Below are 17,590 nucleotides of genomic sequence, written 5' to 3'. Positions count from 1 at the left end.
TTTCAAGTAATTGCAGTCTGACGATGCTCTGTCTATGTTTCCTGGTTTTAATTTATTTCTTTGTTTGTGAGCAGTTGACACATGCAGACGGCTAACATTTGAAAATGTTCTATTTGATATTAAGCATTAACTGATTGATTGTATCTTTGAAGGATTTGAAGAACAGGCGCAATCCTCGCCTGGTGCCATATGCTTTGTTAGACGAGCGCACTAAGAAGTCGAACCGAGACAGCCTCCGAGAGGCTATCCGAACTTTGATTGGGTATGGATACAACATTGAACCCCCAGACCAAGAGAGTGGTGAGTGGATCCTTTCAGTATGTAGCCTGCCTTTGAGTATCTGAAGTCTAAATGTGAGAATCTACAGTCTGCCAGTGGGTATCTGAAGTCTGCCTTTGACTACCTAAAGTTTGCCTGATTATTTAGTCTGCCCATGAGTAGATAGTCTGTCCCTGTGTATATGTATATATGAGCGCATACTGCCATACCATCCTAATTCTTACATGAAGCAGTAAAATACGCACACTTTACCCCCTACACTATAAGGTGCATTATTTAGTTAATAGTTATGGGACAGTTCTCCAATCTGAGCAGATATTTAGAGTTTTAAGAGAAGCCCTGTTGTAAAGGCTTTATTTTGCTTTTCCTCTTCATGCTGCAGGCCAGGTTGTGGAAAAACAAAGTATTGATAAAATCCGCTTCTTCCGCGTGGAGGAAACCTACGCGGTGAAAACAGGGAAGTGGTACTTTGAGTTTGAGGCCGTGACCGGGGGAGACATGCGTGTGGGCTGGGCCCGGCCAGGCTGCAGGCCCGACATCGAGCTGGGAATGGACAACCAGGCCTACGTATTTGACGGCTGTCGGGTAAGCACAATGTCACCGAGACCAGGAATTGAATTATGCAAAAACGGCCGAACACTTGCTGTGAATTATGAGTTCATAAGGTCCTGCAATGCCACAGGGCAGGTGCTTAGTTTCAGTTAATATTGTGTCTGTTATTGGTGTGGCTGCTCTGACGGGGCCTGTTTGCGGTTTTTCTCAGGGCCGCCGATTTCACATCGGCAGTCGTTTCTTTGGGCGCAGCTGGCACAAGGGGGACGTGGTGGGCTGCATGATCAACATGGAGGACAAGTCCATGATCTTCACCCTCAATGGAGAGATCCTCATCGCCAACAATGGCTCTGAGCTCTGCTTCACTGATTTTGAGACGGAGGATGGTTAGTGCGGCATTCAGCATCATAGCTTACTGCCCATATGTGGGGCCACGGGCTGAAAGTCCATATTAAATAAGTGTACTGTGGATATCTGGTGAAAAGGTTATGATGAGGAGTCTTTCATTCTAAAGGACTCAGTTGAGATTGTGATGGTGTCTGCTCTGTAGGGTTCATCCCTGTGTGCAGCCTGGGCCTGTCTCAGATTGGACGCATGAACCTGGGGAAGGACGCCAACACCTTCAAGTACTACACCATGTGTGGGCTTCAGGAGGGCTTTGAGCCCTTCGCTGTCAACATGAACCGCGACGTCACCATGTGGTTCAGCAAGCGACTGCCGACCTTCGTCAACGTTCCAAAGAACCACAGCCACATCACGGTAACAGAAAACCACAACCACACTGAAGTATCAAGGTCTTCTGTAGGTTCAGTGGCAGGTTATGCACTTTGCTTTGTGATTTGCTCTGGGCAAGAATGAAATGTAATATAAGTTCAACCACTATCAATGGTGGCATTTAGTCACCTTTGCATGATTTCATTGGATATGAAATTTATAAAAATAAATAAATAAATAAGTTCAGTTAATACAATTTAATGCAGTATGTTCATCCCATTAACAAACATTTATTAATGTTGGACTAACCATCATTGTTTTATTAATTATTTATAATGGAGCTTACTTACAGTAATTAGCAACATTTGAAAGTGTTCACAATGTGTCATTCTGAATTATTTGATCCTCATAGTTTACAGTTGATGAGAGTAGTCACTGATGAACATGATTATAACAAATGGACACATCTGAGACGTCTTCTGCCAGTCGACTTTCGTGTTATGATGTACAGTACATATTGCAAAAGCACTTTCTAAATAGCAATTGTATGTTCTGTTTTAGGTGACAAAAATTGATGGAAGTGTGGACAATCCGCCGTGTCTCAAAGTCACCCACAAGACGTTTGGAACGCAGAGCAGCAACACCGATATGGTGTTCTGCCGTTTGAGCATGCCCGTGGAGTTCCAACCGGCCCTCAACAGCACCAGTGGCGTCTTAGTGGATGGAGCCCATGATGACAAATCCCTTAGCCTCAAACAGGGGTCAGAGCACAATACTGCTGTTTCCAGTATAAACCGCACTACTCGGTATATATCTTAACACTCTCAAACACCCCAGCCTCATCCCCGTGCTTTTAGAAGCCATTTCAGCTCTCTGTATCTTAGAACGCCCCCAAACACAGTCCTCACACTCCTGCATTGAGTATATTCTGCAACTCTCTATCTGTATCTTAGAAAACTTTCTTGTATGCCAGTGTCAGTCTTCTGCTTTTTGACAAACCATACCTCTTACTCTGTCGCTAAAAATGTCCCATACTGTTTGTCTTCATTCTCTTTCATACAAGTTTGATTGGTTTGTGAAGTGACCTCATGTTTTTGCCCCGCAGAGAGAAAAATCTTGATGATGGAGCAATAGAATATAACAACATCACAACAGTACGTCACAAACTTTGACTTTATGTTGGTCTTTACTGGACACGCAGTAGGTAGCTCAATTTCAGGGATTTGAGGGGTGGATACTGATTGTTAAAGATTGAGTTTTAGGGACTGAATTTGGGAGATTTTGGGGCGGTTTTTGGAGACTGGGTGTTAGATTGAGCTCAGGTTACTGACAGTAGGTTTTCTTGTTTTGCAGTACTACCATTCCGTGAGAGTGTTTGCTGGCCAAGACCCATCCTGTGTGTGGGTTGGCTGGGTCACCCCTGACTACCACTATCACACAAAACACTTCAACCTCAGCAAGATCCGAACTGTCACAGTTACTCTGGGAGATGAGCGTGGGCGTGTCCATGAGAGGTTTGCTTCTCGTCAATCAATCAGCTAATCAGTTAATTTTATTTAGTATTGAGCCTTCAACAACCACATTTCCAGGGAGCAGCACAGTGCAGCTCAATGAAAAGTGGCTGACTAGCATAATGCAATAATTGTTTGATGGCAAGTGAATTACATTTTCCCATTAAATGTAATTGCTAGATAGAACCAATTATAGGATAACAATTTAGAACATTAGCACACATTGAACTAAACTCTCTCATGATGATATTGCAATTGTAAATCAGGACATTTAACTAAGGGAGGCAATTATGTTGAAAGGATGATGGAAACAAGAGTATTTTCAGTGTGAGATTGGGATTTTCCTGTTGGAGAAGAAGGCACGTCGTGGTAAGATGAAAGTAATTAGAAATGACTGTAATCAGCTTAGATATGTTAGTATCACAGTCCTCTCTTTCTCTGCACCACTAATTATAATCCAAATTGATAGTTATGTCACTGCAGCATGCTCAGAATTATATTCTATTCAGCACTCTGATAGTGATGCCACACTCCTCTCTTCTCTTCCAAAGTGTGCAGAGGAGTAACTGCTATATGGTTTGTGTGGGAGACATCACCAACACCACCAACGCCTCCACCCACACGAACACGGATCTGGAAATCGGCTGCCTCATTGACCTGGCTACTGGCCTGGTGTCCTTCACTGCCAATGGCAAGGAGATGGAAACATTCCACCAGGTATGGTGTGCCAAAAACCTAACAGAAGCCATGCTAAACCTGAAACTAGTGATGCCATTCATTAGCCTGTCACTAGTGATGGGAGAGCCAAGCTTTATGAAGCCAATTCAGCTGGAGCTCCTGTGAAATATCAGTCAATCTCACTCTGATCAAATCAAAACACTTGGCATTCCTTAGCTAATCATGTGATCAGTTTGAATTTGCGAGTCACAGATAACTCAGGATTGTTTCAGTCACTGCCTTCAGTTTAGTTCAGAACACAGAGGATTCTCCAGCATTTTTTGTGCAGGCTGTCTTCTGAAATGTATCGTTGTCCGATTCCAGTGGAGAACAACTGCATGATGCTATAAGACAAGGGATCCCAAACTTTTATCTGATGATATAAATATGTAGAAATGACAGTGATCTCAATCTTACCATAGATGTATAAAGAAAACATGGTTTATATTATCTTATTCTACGAACCTAAAAAAATACACATGGAAAAATAAATGAAAAATCCTTTGTAAAGAGTTTTTCAATTTTGCTGAGGACTTCCTCATTGGCTCTTGGAGGTCCCGGGCCCCTGTTGAAAGAGCGGTAATCAGCTGGATTGCTTGTCATCAGAAAGTGAAAACTACCGATTTCTCCTCCCACTGGCAAATGTCCCTGACTCAGAGCCAGCTTTGGGGACGGACATCAAAGACCCTCTGGCTCATTTCCCTGTCATATCCTGTCAACAGTCACACTGGATTTAATACATAGCAGAATGTACGCTTTGCTGGAGGGCAACATTATCACTCTGAATCTTGGCAGTAGGGCTCTTAATTGGAATTCTGATGAAACAAAGTGACAGATGCAATTCATTAAGAATTTGAGATCAGGGCTGTGCACAGACTTTTTGGAGGCCTTAAGCTGAAACTTTTGGTGGAGAGATTGTGATTTCGGATCGGAGCGGGGGGGTGGGGGGTTGGGGGGGGAGACACTGTGATTATGGTCGCTGCTGGTGAAAGGGTACTTTTCTCAGGCCAGGAGGGATATGCTTCAGCATGTGTTGGTGTATATCTGCGCCTGTGTCTTGTTTTAAATGTAATCTCCTGCATTTGGTTTCATGAATACAAAGCACACAATGGTATCCTGCTATTCATATATATATGAATAATAAAATGGTATGTTTTGTTTGTCAGTGAATGTGGTGTCAAGGTAACACCGATGTGTATATTGTAGGACTGATTGCTAACTCTGAACACATAACACCCATTTTATAAATTCAAATAATCTCTTATTATAAATTTGGCAGGGAAAACAATTGTAGGATTTAACTTTAACTTTGGATCACAGATTACTAAACCCATAGCTCAATTGGTAAGTTTAAATATAATGCTACATGGAATAGCCCTGCAATGGATTGCCGACCTGTCCAGGGTGCATTCTGGCCTCTTGCCCAATGCATGCTGGGATAGGCTCCAGGATGTGACCCTGAACAGGGTTAGATAATGGATGGATGGATGGAATATGTATGCTTATCAGAAAAAGTGAATTTGTATGCAACCTGGAATGAAAGTCTGCTGCAGATGAATTGTGTTCAGACTGAACAACATCAATATTTGAGGCTGTGTAGCAGGGGATGTAGAGTGTATAGAATGATTTATTGGTGTTAACACCTCACTGATCATCTGACAGAAATAAGTCACATATTTTTGTTTCTGTTCTACATCATCAGTGTCTTTGTTTCAGTGTGAAAACAGAAAGGACAGCCAACTACTTCATGCTAAAATATGCCTTGTAAGGGTAAAAGCGTAGCATTGTGGTATTTGAATATTTGGCAAATTTTTGCACAATTAACATGCTAGCTAAACGATTAAGTGAAGGAACACTGTTCCTTTTGATTTCTACCTTATCACTGAAATGTTGATCTTTTTGTAATTTTTGAAAAAAAAGTTTTCTTTCAGGTATACTAATTTTGAAAGAATGTCTAGACATTTTTTGAAGTGTCACATAGTGCTTATTTTGAAATGTTGGCACTGCTTTTCTGCATAATTCAGGCATTTTTGTCATATTTCAAGGTTGAACCCAGCACAAAGCTCTTCCCTGCTGTGTTTGTACGGCCTACCAGTCCCAATTTGTTCCAGTTCGAGTTTTCAACGATAAAGGTTTGTAATTCCTCACACGGCTAAATTGTGTAACGTCTATAATTTGCCCTGCCCCTGTCCAAGTCCCAGATCATGTGACTTGTGTAAATACGTCGCCTCACAGGGTGCCATGCCCCTGTCGTCGGCCATCTTTAAGAGCGAGCACAGGAACCCAGTGCCCCAGTGCCCGCCGCGCCTGGACGTGCAGACTCTGGTGTCGGTGCTGTGGAGCCGCATGCCCAACACCTTCCTGTCGGTGGAGACGGCCCGGGTCAGCGAGCGGCACGGCTGGGTGGTTCAGTGCCTGGAGCCCCTGCAAATGATGGCTGTGCACATCCCCGAGGAGAGCAGGTCACTCGCCGCCATCTCTCTCCACGGTGTCCCTTGCACAATCCTATCTCCTCCCACAATCTCCCAGTCTATCACTGTACTATCTCTTTCACACTGCCACTATCTTTCTGCATCTTATGCTGTAACAAAGCTTCCCTCTGCCTCAGACACCTCTCTCTTATCCACTATCTTTTTATCTCTTCTGCTCTTTCCCCGTCTCTGTCTGTTCTTTCCTGGCTGTGTTAGTATTATCTCCCACTCTCTTCTTTTCTGGTTTTTCTCTCCCTGCTTCTCTCTGTCTTTTCTTTGTTCTATTAGTATCACTCTCCCTACCCCTGTCTGTTATTTTCTGGCTATGTTAGTATTTATCTCCGTCATTCTATGTTCTCCCCTGGTTGTATTAGTCTCATGTCTGCCTGTGTGTTGTTCCCCAGGTGTGTGGATGTGCTGGAGCTCTCCGAGCAGGAGGACCTGAGGAAGTTCCACTACCACACGCTGAAGCTGTACTGCGCGATCTGCGCCCTGGGGAACACCCGCGTGGCGCACGCCCTCTGCAGCCACCTGGACCAATCCCAGCTCCTCTACACCATCGACAACCAGTACCTGTCGGGCATGCTCCGCGAGGGCTTCTACGACGTCCTCATCAGCATCCACCTGGAGACGGCCAAGGACGCGCGCCTCATGATGAACGACGAGTTCATCATCCCGGTGACGGAGGAGACGCGCGGCGTGTGCCTCTTCTCCGACGAGTCCAAGACGCACTCGCTGCCGGGGGTGGGGCTCAGCACCTCGCTCAAGCCCCGCCTCAACTTCTCCCCGCCCTGCTTCGTCACGGCCAAGCGCCGGGCGCACCGCTACAGCCCGCAGATCCCGCTGGACGTGCTGAAGGAGAAGGCCATCAGCATGCTGACGGAGGCGGTGCAGGGCGGCGGCTACCACATCCGCGACCCCGTGGGCGGCAGCGCCGAGTTCCAGTTCGTGCCCATCCTCAAGCTGATCGCCACGCTGCTGATCATGGGCGTGCTCGGCGGCGAGGACGTGCGGCTGGTGCTGCTCCTCATCGAGCCGCACGTCTTCGGCGGCGACCGGGAGGGAGGCCCCGAGGAGCCCGCCCCGAAGGAGGAGGTGACCAGCAACGAGGAGAAGGCCGTGGAGGCCGGGGAGGAGGAGGCTAAGGAGCCCAAGGCTCCGGTGAAGGGCCTGCTGGAGAAGAGGCTGCCCGAGTCCGTCAAACGGCAGGTGGGTCATGTGACATGCACAGGTGCATGCAATCTGGCTCCTCATCCTCATGTGACAAAATAATATACTCAGCATGCAGGTTTTACAGGAGTTTCATATCAGAGACACCACATTGTTACTCACTCCCTGCCCCACCCCCCCCCCCACCCCCCATCAATGGTGCAGATATGTGAGCTGCTGCACTACTTCTGTGACTGCGAGCTGAGGCACCGCGTGGAGTCCATCGTGTCCTTCTCAGACCACTTCGTATCCAAGCTGCAGTTCAACCAGAAGTTCCGCTACAACGAGCTGATGCAGGCCTTCAACATGTCTGCCGCCGTCACTGCCAAAAAGACCAAAGAGTTCCGTTCCCCCCCGCAAGAGCAGGTAAAGCAACCTTAGACACACTGCACAATGGTACTCCCTTAGCTTAGCAACTGAGCCGGTAGTCCCCAATTTTCATGACTGACACGTACGGGTAGGGACTTAAGCTCCAAATATTGTAGAACAGAATTAATCTTTTTTTATTTGCATATTAACAGTGAGTACTGTCCAGTGGCATGGATCATTGCAACTGTGTGCCTTAAGCATGGTGTAGATATATTAGTTTTGTAATAGAAAATCCATTGGTTATGCTATTCCTCTTTCGGAAAATATGAGGCATTTTTGCATCAGCATATTTAATTTCCCCTGGCAGCACTTGCAGAAAATGGGAAACGGCCAAAACTGAAGAGAGATGCTGGTTGTGAAACAGAAGCTGTGGTCCATTTATTAGCAGTGACTGTGTCTAAGACTGCTGTGGAATATAAATCAGACCTGCTGCACCAGCTGCAGTGTGTCCTTTTGGCTGGAGTTTTCTAGAAAGGGAGAGCTAGCGGTAGCCCATCCCCCACTAAAACATTGCTTCTCATTTACTTTTTACAACGTTAATGTTGCATGGAGGTGTAACTAACAAGAGCTGAATATGGGTGGTTCTATCCAGTTAAGCTAATATTTTGTTAGCAAGCTGATAGCAAAGAGCTTATGGCGGGCAAGAAGCTAACAGAACTGAATTATTTATGTAGTAGTCACAAAGTAATTCCCATATATGCATATTTGTAGCCATTTTTTTTATCTTAAATGACATAGGGCTCTTCCTCTATTAGATACAAATGGTGTAGCCTTAGGCTGTATAAGAGAGGGCTTGTATGGGCTAGCAGAGCTCAGTGCCCAGGCTCACAAAGTGATGTTCCCCTGGTCTCCTGCAGATCAACATACTGCTGAACTTCAGTTTGGGGGAGGACTGCCCCTGCCCAGAGGACATAAGGGAGGACCTGTACGACTTTCACGATGAATTGCGTCTGCACTGTGGTATGACCCTCGCTATAGACTTAGCATTGCAGAACAGAACAAAACCACAGCACCTTGCAGGCCCCACTCCTGTCTTCTTACTTGCCTTATAATGACATCAATAAAGCTGTCATTTTAACCGCAATCCACGCTTGTTTACCAGTTATTCAAGGCCATTGCATTTTTCATTGTTTCCCTGCTAATGCTGTTAAACAGCCAACATGCTCATATCATTGTTACCAAAAATGGCCCTGTCATGCTGTGAATTATGGGATCAATGCCTGGCTTCCTGAATTAGCCTGAGGGGTTGATATGCCCGTAAAGAAAACTGAACATGTCGAAAGCTTTATTTACTCTGAGGGAACCTGTTCCGTGTATTGTAGGGGATAGTCACACAGTCATAGTATGGTACAGACTGTGATCTAGTGCCTAGTTCTTACATTGACTGGCTTTTGAATGAGTTAATACTTTAATGGATGCACCACTGTGAACGGTTGCAAAAGCCTAGCTAGTATTAAAGAACCCTTATAACAGCAGGATAATGGCATTGGGTGTAATTTGTCCTTCCTAAACTATTTTCCTGACTGCACTGTCTGTCTGTCTGCCTAAACTGTCTGTCTGTACAGGAATCCCTGTGGAAGAGGATGAGGAAGAGCAGGACGCCTCTCTGAAGGACCGCCTAATGGCACTGATTTACAAGATCAAAGGTCGCCCGCAGAAAACAGCAGAGCCAACAGAGGAAACGCAGGCAGCCCCCAGTACGTTACAGAGCTGCTTCACCCACAACCTTGGAGTGAACAGCACCCTCCTTCTTTTAGTCTAGCAAACCATAATAGTGAGACCATGCAAACTGTCAGGAGCAATTCATCCAGTTCATTCAAACCTATTACATCTCTGTTCAGTTCCCGGACTGCAGGAATGTAAATATGAAATGGCTTGTCACTGTGTCAAATGCTACTTTGCATTATTGATGCCATTGACCCTTTTGGGCCTTGGCCTCCTGTTGTTGTGCAAACAAGTTTTATTCATATTAGTGTTACTGTTGGCTCTGGATTTAATGGGCCACCATAGAGACTGAACAAGCCAGGCCAGAGAGTGCTTGGGCTGTGATTGCGGAAAGATCATTAAGAGTGCATTGAAATTAATCTGAACCATAGAGTTCAGCTTCTTGGTGTATTAGCTTGTGAGAATATATAGGAAATAATATACTTTGATGTGTTTTCAGAACCTTTGTTTATCCCCTTAATAATTTTTTGTACATCTTTAGCTTCCCTTGGGCAGAGGTAATGAGAACATACAGTAAATAGATCTGATATTCCGACTGGCTGGGGTTGTACAGGGTACAGGGATAAAGATGCTTTACTAACAACAAGAGGCCTTCAAAAAGTTCTAAAAATACATAGTTCTATATTGCATTTTACAGCAGGTTTTCTAGCAGGGTAGGGGAACTTACCCACCCAATTGCAGAGGCCTTAATTAGGGGCAGCAGCCATAGAATCGTTGTTTACGACTATTGTGGTGGAATCCAGAGGGGATGATGAATGACTTCTCTGATCATAAATCCTGATTGGCTGGACATTCTCCCTCCTCAGAGTACCATACGGGCAGTTATTCACTGTGCCTGCCACTGTTAGGAGGCGAGAAGGAGAAAAAAGCACTCCTGCTTTCACACATGATAAATTACCTTCTTTTTGCGGAATATCTCAAAAAAATGAATGTGTGATATCTTAAGCAGCACATTGATCAGTGGCAGTTCAGACAGCCTGCAGCATCTGAAACATAAATGAAAAGGTCATGTGTCAATATGTAGTGAAACGTAATGTTAGCTGAGTGCTTTTTTATGTAAACCATTTTAATGCATGTGTAATAAGTATTTTTTGTCAGTTGAAATGTGTACTCTGTGTGTGACAATAATTCACTGGCCTTTCAGAGAATTCAGTATGCAGTTTTATATTTTGAAATATATTCCCAAATCTGCATATCCTCATTGCGTATAAGTTCAGGACAGACCCCCTGTTGAAAACCCAGGATTTAGACATTATTAACAATTGCATATTATTCACACGTGCCTCACACATAAAGTGTTTATATGATGCAGTAAAGTATTATCCCAGCATGTGTTCCTCCCTGACTGTCCCCAGCCAACCTGAAGGAGCTGATCTCCCAGACGATGGTGAGCTGGGCCCAGGAGAGCCACATCCAGGACCCGGAGCTGGTGCGCATGATGTTCAGCCTGCTGCGGCGGCAGTACGACTGCGTGGGCGAGCTGCTCCACGCCATCCGGCGCAGCTACACCATCAGCGCCGCCTCCGTGCAGGACACCATCAACCTGCTGGCCTCCCTGGGCCAGATCCGCTCCCTGCTCAGCGTGCGCATGGGCAAGGAGGAGGAGAAGCTGATGATTGACGGGCTGGGGTAAGCCCCGCCTCTGCTGCGACTCCTAACTCCCTCATTCTCCACACTCTAAAACTTTAAAGCCTCCAACTAATCCCTTTTTTTTGTTTTACTTTTTAAAAATTTCATTAGTATCATGTAACAAGTTAAAGATATACCTGAGTCTGTGGTGGGATTTGAACCCTGTCCTCTCGCTTGTCGAAAGATTTCATGGGAAAATGTGTTACCAGTTAGCTAAAGGCAAAGTGCCATTTGCTACGAGGCCTTCACTTTACCGCACATCACTGTGCTTCACTAGTGAACTAGCCGAGCTACACCCGCTACAATTGCTGAGACTACAGGCCAAAACGATAATCTGGGCTAACTCTGGTGCAATATGCCTGATATACTAGCATCCATGCTGAAAAGTGTACATTGTCCCTTTAATGCATAAAAAAATAAACTGATGCGCAAGCTTTGCTCAGCCTAAGTGCTAATGATAAATAAAGTGCACTGTACCATCTGCTGTTGGTGTATTTTTAACACTCCGCTCATTGTGAATGTAATTAATTGGATTTAATTTGAGGGTGTCTCTATGTTTACATACCCGTGAAGATTCAGCCGGGGGGATGGGGACTATTTTCACTCTACTCTCCATAATGTGCAGGGACATTATGAACAATAAGGTGTTCTACCAGCACCCCAACCTGATGCGGGTCTTGGGAATGCATGAGACCGTCATGGAGGTTATGGTCAATGTGCTGGGAGGAGACAAGTCCCAGGTAAGAGCTTTAGCTGCAGAAGAGTTCAATAGGTTGACCGGCCCTGGGTTTACTGGGCATAGTTACATATCATAAAAACCGCCAGCACATTATCTAAAAATATGTGAAACTCTTGTAAATACACACATTCATATAATTCTTTCAAGGATCCCTAAAATGCAGTTTGCTTGAGGGTATGAAGAAAGAATTGGATGTGATTTGTGGTTATTACCTTTGTGAATACCAACCATGGAGGAATCCCAAAATGCCTCATTGATCTGTTCTTTTGGCTTGCATTTCTCATATGGTGTATAAAGAATAAAACACTACGCTTGTACAGATGAATGCTTACCACTGTATTATTTCTGTTCTTAATTTTGTTTTAATCGCTGTGTTTTGTTTTCAGCCGAAAGTTGTAATCTTATGTTGTATTTTGGACATATATTTATGGTCAGACAGTAATATGTTTTCTTTGATGTTACAGGTTGCTTTCCCTAAGATGGTAGCCAGCTGCTGCAGGTTCCTGTGCTACTTCTGTCGCATCAGTCGGCAGAACCAGAAGGCCATGTTCGACCACCTCAGCTACCTGCTGGAGAACAGCAGCGTGGGACTGGGTGAGTGTTCTGCCATCTTGCTCTCTGCTCTTAACCTTTTTGCATACTGAATGGCTGTGTAAGACAGGCGTAAGTATGACAGTAGATGTCAAGCACAAGTGTAACAGTGGATTTCTGGTACAGTTGTGACAGTGCACCGTAAAAAGTGTGGCACCAAATGTTATCTGTTAGGAGTTAGAATTAACACTGGACATTTTACTGTTTATATGTCAGGTGAAGGTCAGTCACAGGTAGGACTAGTAATAATTAGTAATAATTAAGTAGTAATAATTCTGTCCTAATACACTGGACTGGCCTGTAGAGGATGGGCTCCCACTCTGTAGCCAGGTTCCTCCCAAGATTTTTTTCAGTTGGGGACTTTTTCTTGCCACCATTTGAGTGTTTTTTTTGTTGTTTTTTTTGCTCGCATGCTTGCCTTTTGGGGCTTCAGGCCTAGTTTTTGCCAAATTGTCTTTTCTATTTCCACTGGAAAATGTCCTTGTGACAGTGTGTCTGTAAATACCAGACAAATTGAATTGAACTCAATTGAATTGAATTGAACTGAGGTCAGTCCTCTTCTGGTTGGTAAAACACGGTGTGGCACGGTGATTTCAGCCATTTTCGTGCAAATTACAGGAGAGTAGGATGGGATTGTGTGTTCAGGATGAAATGCATTGTGTTGTGCTTCCACCTTGAGCACTACCGCTCTATATTTTGTAAAAAAAAAAATAATAATAAAAATAAAAAAACTTTGAAAAAACATTCTCCCGTTTGATAGGCCTACCATATTTAAGCAACAGTCTCACGTAATGAGCAATTAGTTATCTCGGCCACAGTTGCAGCAACAGCACTTTCAAAACGGTGGATCATTTCTGTTTATAAAAAGTTTGCTAATCCTGAATGCAGCACTGGAGAAAAATTTAGAATTTAAAGTGAAAAAGATGGATGAAAAGAGTATGTGCTGTTTTGTACTCAATTTGTTTGGCCAAATATATATATATATATATATATATATATATATATATATATGTATACTATAAAGGAATGCTATATGCATATAAATGCTGTGAATGTGGGCACACAGAGACATATGCTGATGGTGTTGCCTACACATATTAGCTGAGTAAAAGTTTTGTTGCAGAAGTGGAACTGGACACAGGCTGGTGCTGGTGATGGAAGGATGCCCCCTGCTGTTAGCTGTGGAGCACAGCGCTGGTTTCATTCAAATGAGTGTGCAGTAGATGAGCATTTATGAGGATGATTGGGTGTTTGTTCCTGCAGCTTCTCCTGCTATGAGGGGCTCCACTCCCCTGGATGTGGCTGCGTCCTCTGTGATGGACAACAATGGGCTGGCCTTGGCTCTGGAGGAACCTGACCTGGAAAAGGTGTGTGTTTGTGTGTGTTTATGTGTTTGTGTGTGTGCGTGTGTGTGTGTGTGTGTATATGTGTGTGAGAGTATCTCTGACTGTGTACCTTTTTCTGTGTGTCAATAAATGTGTGAGAGTGTGTCTCTGTGTGTGAATCTTAGTGTCTGCGACAGTCCAAATTTGTGACACACTGTAACAAGAATAGTTGTGTGTTTATATCTCCTTCTGAAAGTATCCTTGTATTGTGGTCTTTGCTCATACCTTTGTGTGAGAGTGTGCTGGTCTGAGTCGGTTTGTGTTCAGTGCTGGTGGGAATGTCCTGTCTGTATGTCCTCTGCGTGTGAGTATGTGTCTAAGCCTGTGTATCATGTGTGCAGGTAGTGACATACTTGGCTGGCTGTGGGCTCCAAGGCTGCCCCATGCTCCTGGCTAAAGGTTACCCCGACATCGGCTGGAACCCCATCGAGGGGGAGCGTTACCTGTCCTTCCTCCGCTTCGCCGTCTTCGCCAACGGTATGCCTCAAGGTCACCTGCTCACAGGGCCTGCTCCTACTGGCTCCTTCTGAGCATGTGCAATCGACTACTGTTTCAGGGCTGAGCTCACAGGGGAGAGGTCTAGTTCTGCTGTTCTCAGTGAGGACCTCAGCCATTGTCCCCAGCCATGTGACTCAGTGCTAGTCTCAAGCTAGCAAAGGGAAACATATTGTGCTTTGAGTGTGGCTGCATGAATTCTTTCCCTGTTTTTATTTGGCCTGTCTATGCTAGTCAGCTATAAGGAAGTTCAGAGGAGGGATTTTTCATTCTAAGCTGATCTTGCGTGTGTTTGTGTGTGGGGAGTATCTATGTCTGTATAAACATTCATGCATGTGAATGTGCATGCACGTGTGTGTATTCGTGTGCGTGTGTACATGCGCGTTTGTCTGTGTCATCAGGGGAGAGCGTGGAGGAGAACTCCAGCGTGATGGTGAAGCTGCTGATTCGCCGCCCTGAGTGTTTTGGCCCGGCGCTTCGAGGGGAGGGCGGGAACGGCCTGCTGGCCGCCATGAAAGAGGCCATCGCCATCTCCCAGGACCCCGCCCGTGACCTGCCCAGCCCCGCCTCACTCACCTCCGCCAAGTAGGCTTGTCCAGCAGCCCCAAAACGGCACTACACTCTCCCTACCCAGTGCTGTGGCTCTGTCCCTCTCTAACTGTGTCATTACTCTCTACTAGCTCACTGTCCTTCTCTAGTAGTGTTGTGAGTGTCGCTCACTGTCCCTCTCTAGCAAAGCTGTTACTGTGTAAGTCACTGTCCCTCTTTGGTAGTGTTACTACTCTGTCCCCCACTGTACTTCTCTATCAGTGCAGTTACTCTGTAACTCACTGTCTGTCTTTGGCAGGGTTACTACTCTGTTGCTCACTGTTCCTCTTATCTAGTTTTGTGACTCTATCCCTTGCCGTCCTTCTCTAGCAGTGCAGTTACTCTGTAACTCACTGTCCCTCTTTGGTAGCGTTATGACACTGTAAATCACAGTCCCTCTCTTCCAGTGCTGTGGCTCTGTCCCTCACTGTCCCCGTGTCTCTGCCCAGATCCAGTGGGGCGGAGGAGGATGAAGAGGAAGAAGTGGTACACACAGGAAACGCCATCATGTCCTTCTACTCCGCCCTCATCGACCTGCTGGGCCGCTGTGCCCCTGAGATGCACGTGAGTCACGTGGTCTATGAAGTCGCCACAGCGTCACACACACAGTCACCTTTATGCCACACACAGTGACACTGCCCTGGTTTCTGATCAGCTAGAAAACACCTTTTTTTTCATCACCTTTTCTGTTTTAGCTTAATTTTTTCCCAACATGCACCTGGTGTTTGTCTCTCAGCTCATCAACACAGGCAAGGGAGAGGCCCTGAGAATCCGTGCCATCCTGCGCTCTCTGGTGCCCACCGAGGACCTGGTGGGCATTATCAGCATACCCCTCGAAATGCCCGTCGTGAATAAAGGTGAGCCCAGCATTAGAACAGGCCAGAGATGGCAGTGATAAAGCCAAAAAGGATTGCTCACCTCCTGCTCAGTGCCAAAAAAAGCTCACTTTGGTCCCTCTTCTGTCTCCACCGGCCCCAGCTTACTGCCCCCTTTCTCCCCACATCCAAATCAGAAACTCTGCTGTCGTCAACGATGTGTTGCTGGGTGACTGTGTGCTTGTGTGAATGAACACCTGGACTAAGAAAATATCTTCCCTTTAGTCTTCTGTGGTTTTTCTGAAATTTGCAGAAGAAAAACTGGTTTTCTTCTTATGATCACTGAAACTAGCCTTCCCCCTCCCCCTGCCATTCTCTCTCAGACGGCACTGTGACGGAGCCCGATATGTCGGCCAGCTTCTGTCCGGACCACAAGGCCCCCATGGTGCTGTTCCTGGACCGTGTGTACGGTGTGGAGGATCAGAGCTTCCTGCTGCACCTGCTGGAGGTGGGCTTCCTGCCAGACCTGCAGGCCTCCGCCTCCCTGGACACGGTGAGTCCTCTGCTCGTCTGAAGCTCTGTGGGTCCCTTAAGTGGACGATGGGTCTTCAAAACAGCTAAATTCTGTCTGGGGTATTTGAGTTAATTTAGCTTGTTTAGAGATCTTGGCAAACATCTTGAAAATTTTCATGTCCTTTTTTCATATTAATTTTGCCCCAAGAAAGTCTTTCTAATATCGTTTAGGTTAAGAGTCAAAAGAGCTGACCCTGGAAGATACTTTATTTTAATGGATATTTAATGAATCTGCATCACTCATTTTATTGCCTACTGTGCGGTTTTGCAGAGTCTTTACATTTGGTTTGAATGGCTCCTGGACTACAAAGGAAATTTAATTGGTTTCGCAGGATCCCTAATAAATATCTAAGGCTCAGAACAATAGTAACTGCGTTATGTTAATAGTAACACAAATTCAGATTGTTATGCTTGTTACAATATAGATTTCTTACAAAAACAATTCAGTAATACAGGTAGTATTGCTGTGTGGTGAGGAATGACTGCCTTGGTGTGACCGGAGGCTGTTCTGGCTCCCCCCTGTAGGAGGTGCTCAGTACCACAGAGACGGCTTTGGCCCTGAACAGGTACATTGGTTCGGCGGTGCTGCCACTGTTGACCCGGTGTGCTGCCCAGTTTGCCGGCACAGAGCACTACGCTGCTCTCATCGACTCCACGCTGCACACCATCTACCGCTTGTCCAAGGGCCGCTCGCTCACCAAAGCCCAGCGCGATGCCATTGAAGAGTGTATACTCGCCATCTGCCAGTAAGAGCCATCTGCCACTGTGGTGCTGTCCTTAGTCATGTGACTGGTGTTGTGTGGGTGCAACGGCCATCTAACTGTAGTGCTGTATGGATGCTCCTGGTCATGTGACTGTGGTGCTGTATGAATGTCCTTGATGATTTGACTCGGGGGTTGTATGAGTGCCCCTGCCATGTGATTGTGGTGCTGTGTGTGTCCCTGGTCATGTGACACGTGCTATGTAAGTGCCCCTGATCATGTGACTGGTGATGTTCTTCAGGCACCTGAGGCCCTCCATGCTACAGCAGCTTCTGCGCCGCCTTGTCTTTGATGTGCCACTGTTGACAGAGTACTGCAAGATGCCTCTGAGGGTGAGTACTGTCCTGCCCTTTTCCTGCTAGTTTCCTGTTTCCGGTGCCCTCTCCTACCCTGCCCCACCCTGCCTCTGCCATGCCCCTGCTGTTCCCATCTTACCTTTGTTGCTCCTGTTCTACTATCTTGTCCCT

At 45.7% G+C, this 17,590-nt stretch overlaps 1 protein-coding gene across 4 annotated transcripts in view; it reads left to right on the top strand.

Moving 5' to 3' along the window:
• The window catches only part of LOC135257178 (ryanodine receptor 3-like), an 86,431-nt gene that overhangs the window by 39,018 nt on the left and 29,823 nt on the right, over positions 1–17,590 (top strand). For all 4 annotated transcript variants that reach the window (XM_064339660.1, XM_064339659.1, XM_064339662.1 and 1 more), the window contains exons 25-49: positions 153–300; positions 662–864; positions 1,043–1,217; positions 1,382–1,590; positions 2,107–2,306; positions 2,651–2,699; positions 2,899–3,059; positions 3,608–3,773; positions 5,819–5,905; positions 6,009–6,235; positions 6,649–7,453; positions 7,619–7,819; positions 8,680–8,782; positions 9,388–9,519; positions 10,903–11,176; positions 11,802–11,916; positions 12,380–12,509; positions 13,770–13,873; positions 14,233–14,368; positions 14,788–14,971; positions 15,424–15,538; positions 15,711–15,831; positions 16,173–16,342; positions 16,888–17,108; positions 17,365–17,455. In XM_064339660.1, the coding sequence (XP_064195730.1) occupies positions 153–300; positions 662–864; positions 1,043–1,217; positions 1,382–1,590; positions 2,107–2,306; positions 2,651–2,699; positions 2,899–3,059; positions 3,608–3,773; positions 5,819–5,905; positions 6,009–6,235; positions 6,649–7,453; positions 7,619–7,819; positions 8,680–8,782; positions 9,388–9,519; positions 10,903–11,176; positions 11,802–11,916; positions 12,380–12,509; positions 13,770–13,873; positions 14,233–14,368; positions 14,788–14,971; positions 15,424–15,538; positions 15,711–15,831; positions 16,173–16,342; positions 16,888–17,108; positions 17,365–17,455 (4,527 nt within the window). The remainder of the gene's footprint in view (positions 1–152; positions 301–661; positions 865–1,042; positions 1,218–1,381; positions 1,591–2,106; positions 2,307–2,650; positions 2,700–2,898; positions 3,060–3,607; positions 3,774–5,818; positions 5,906–6,008; positions 6,236–6,648; positions 7,454–7,618; positions 7,820–8,679; positions 8,783–9,387; positions 9,520–10,902; positions 11,177–11,801; positions 11,917–12,379; positions 12,510–13,769; positions 13,874–14,232; positions 14,369–14,787; positions 14,972–15,423; positions 15,539–15,710; positions 15,832–16,172; positions 16,343–16,887; positions 17,109–17,364; positions 17,456–17,590) is intronic.

This window comes from Anguilla rostrata, chromosome 6, assembly GCF_018555375.3.
Source record: "Anguilla rostrata isolate EN2019 chromosome 6, ASM1855537v3, whole genome shotgun sequence".
Lineage (NCBI taxonomy): Eukaryota > Metazoa > Chordata > Actinopteri > Anguilliformes > Anguillidae > Anguilla > Anguilla rostrata.
This window is presented reverse-complemented; position numbering and strand designations above follow the sequence as displayed.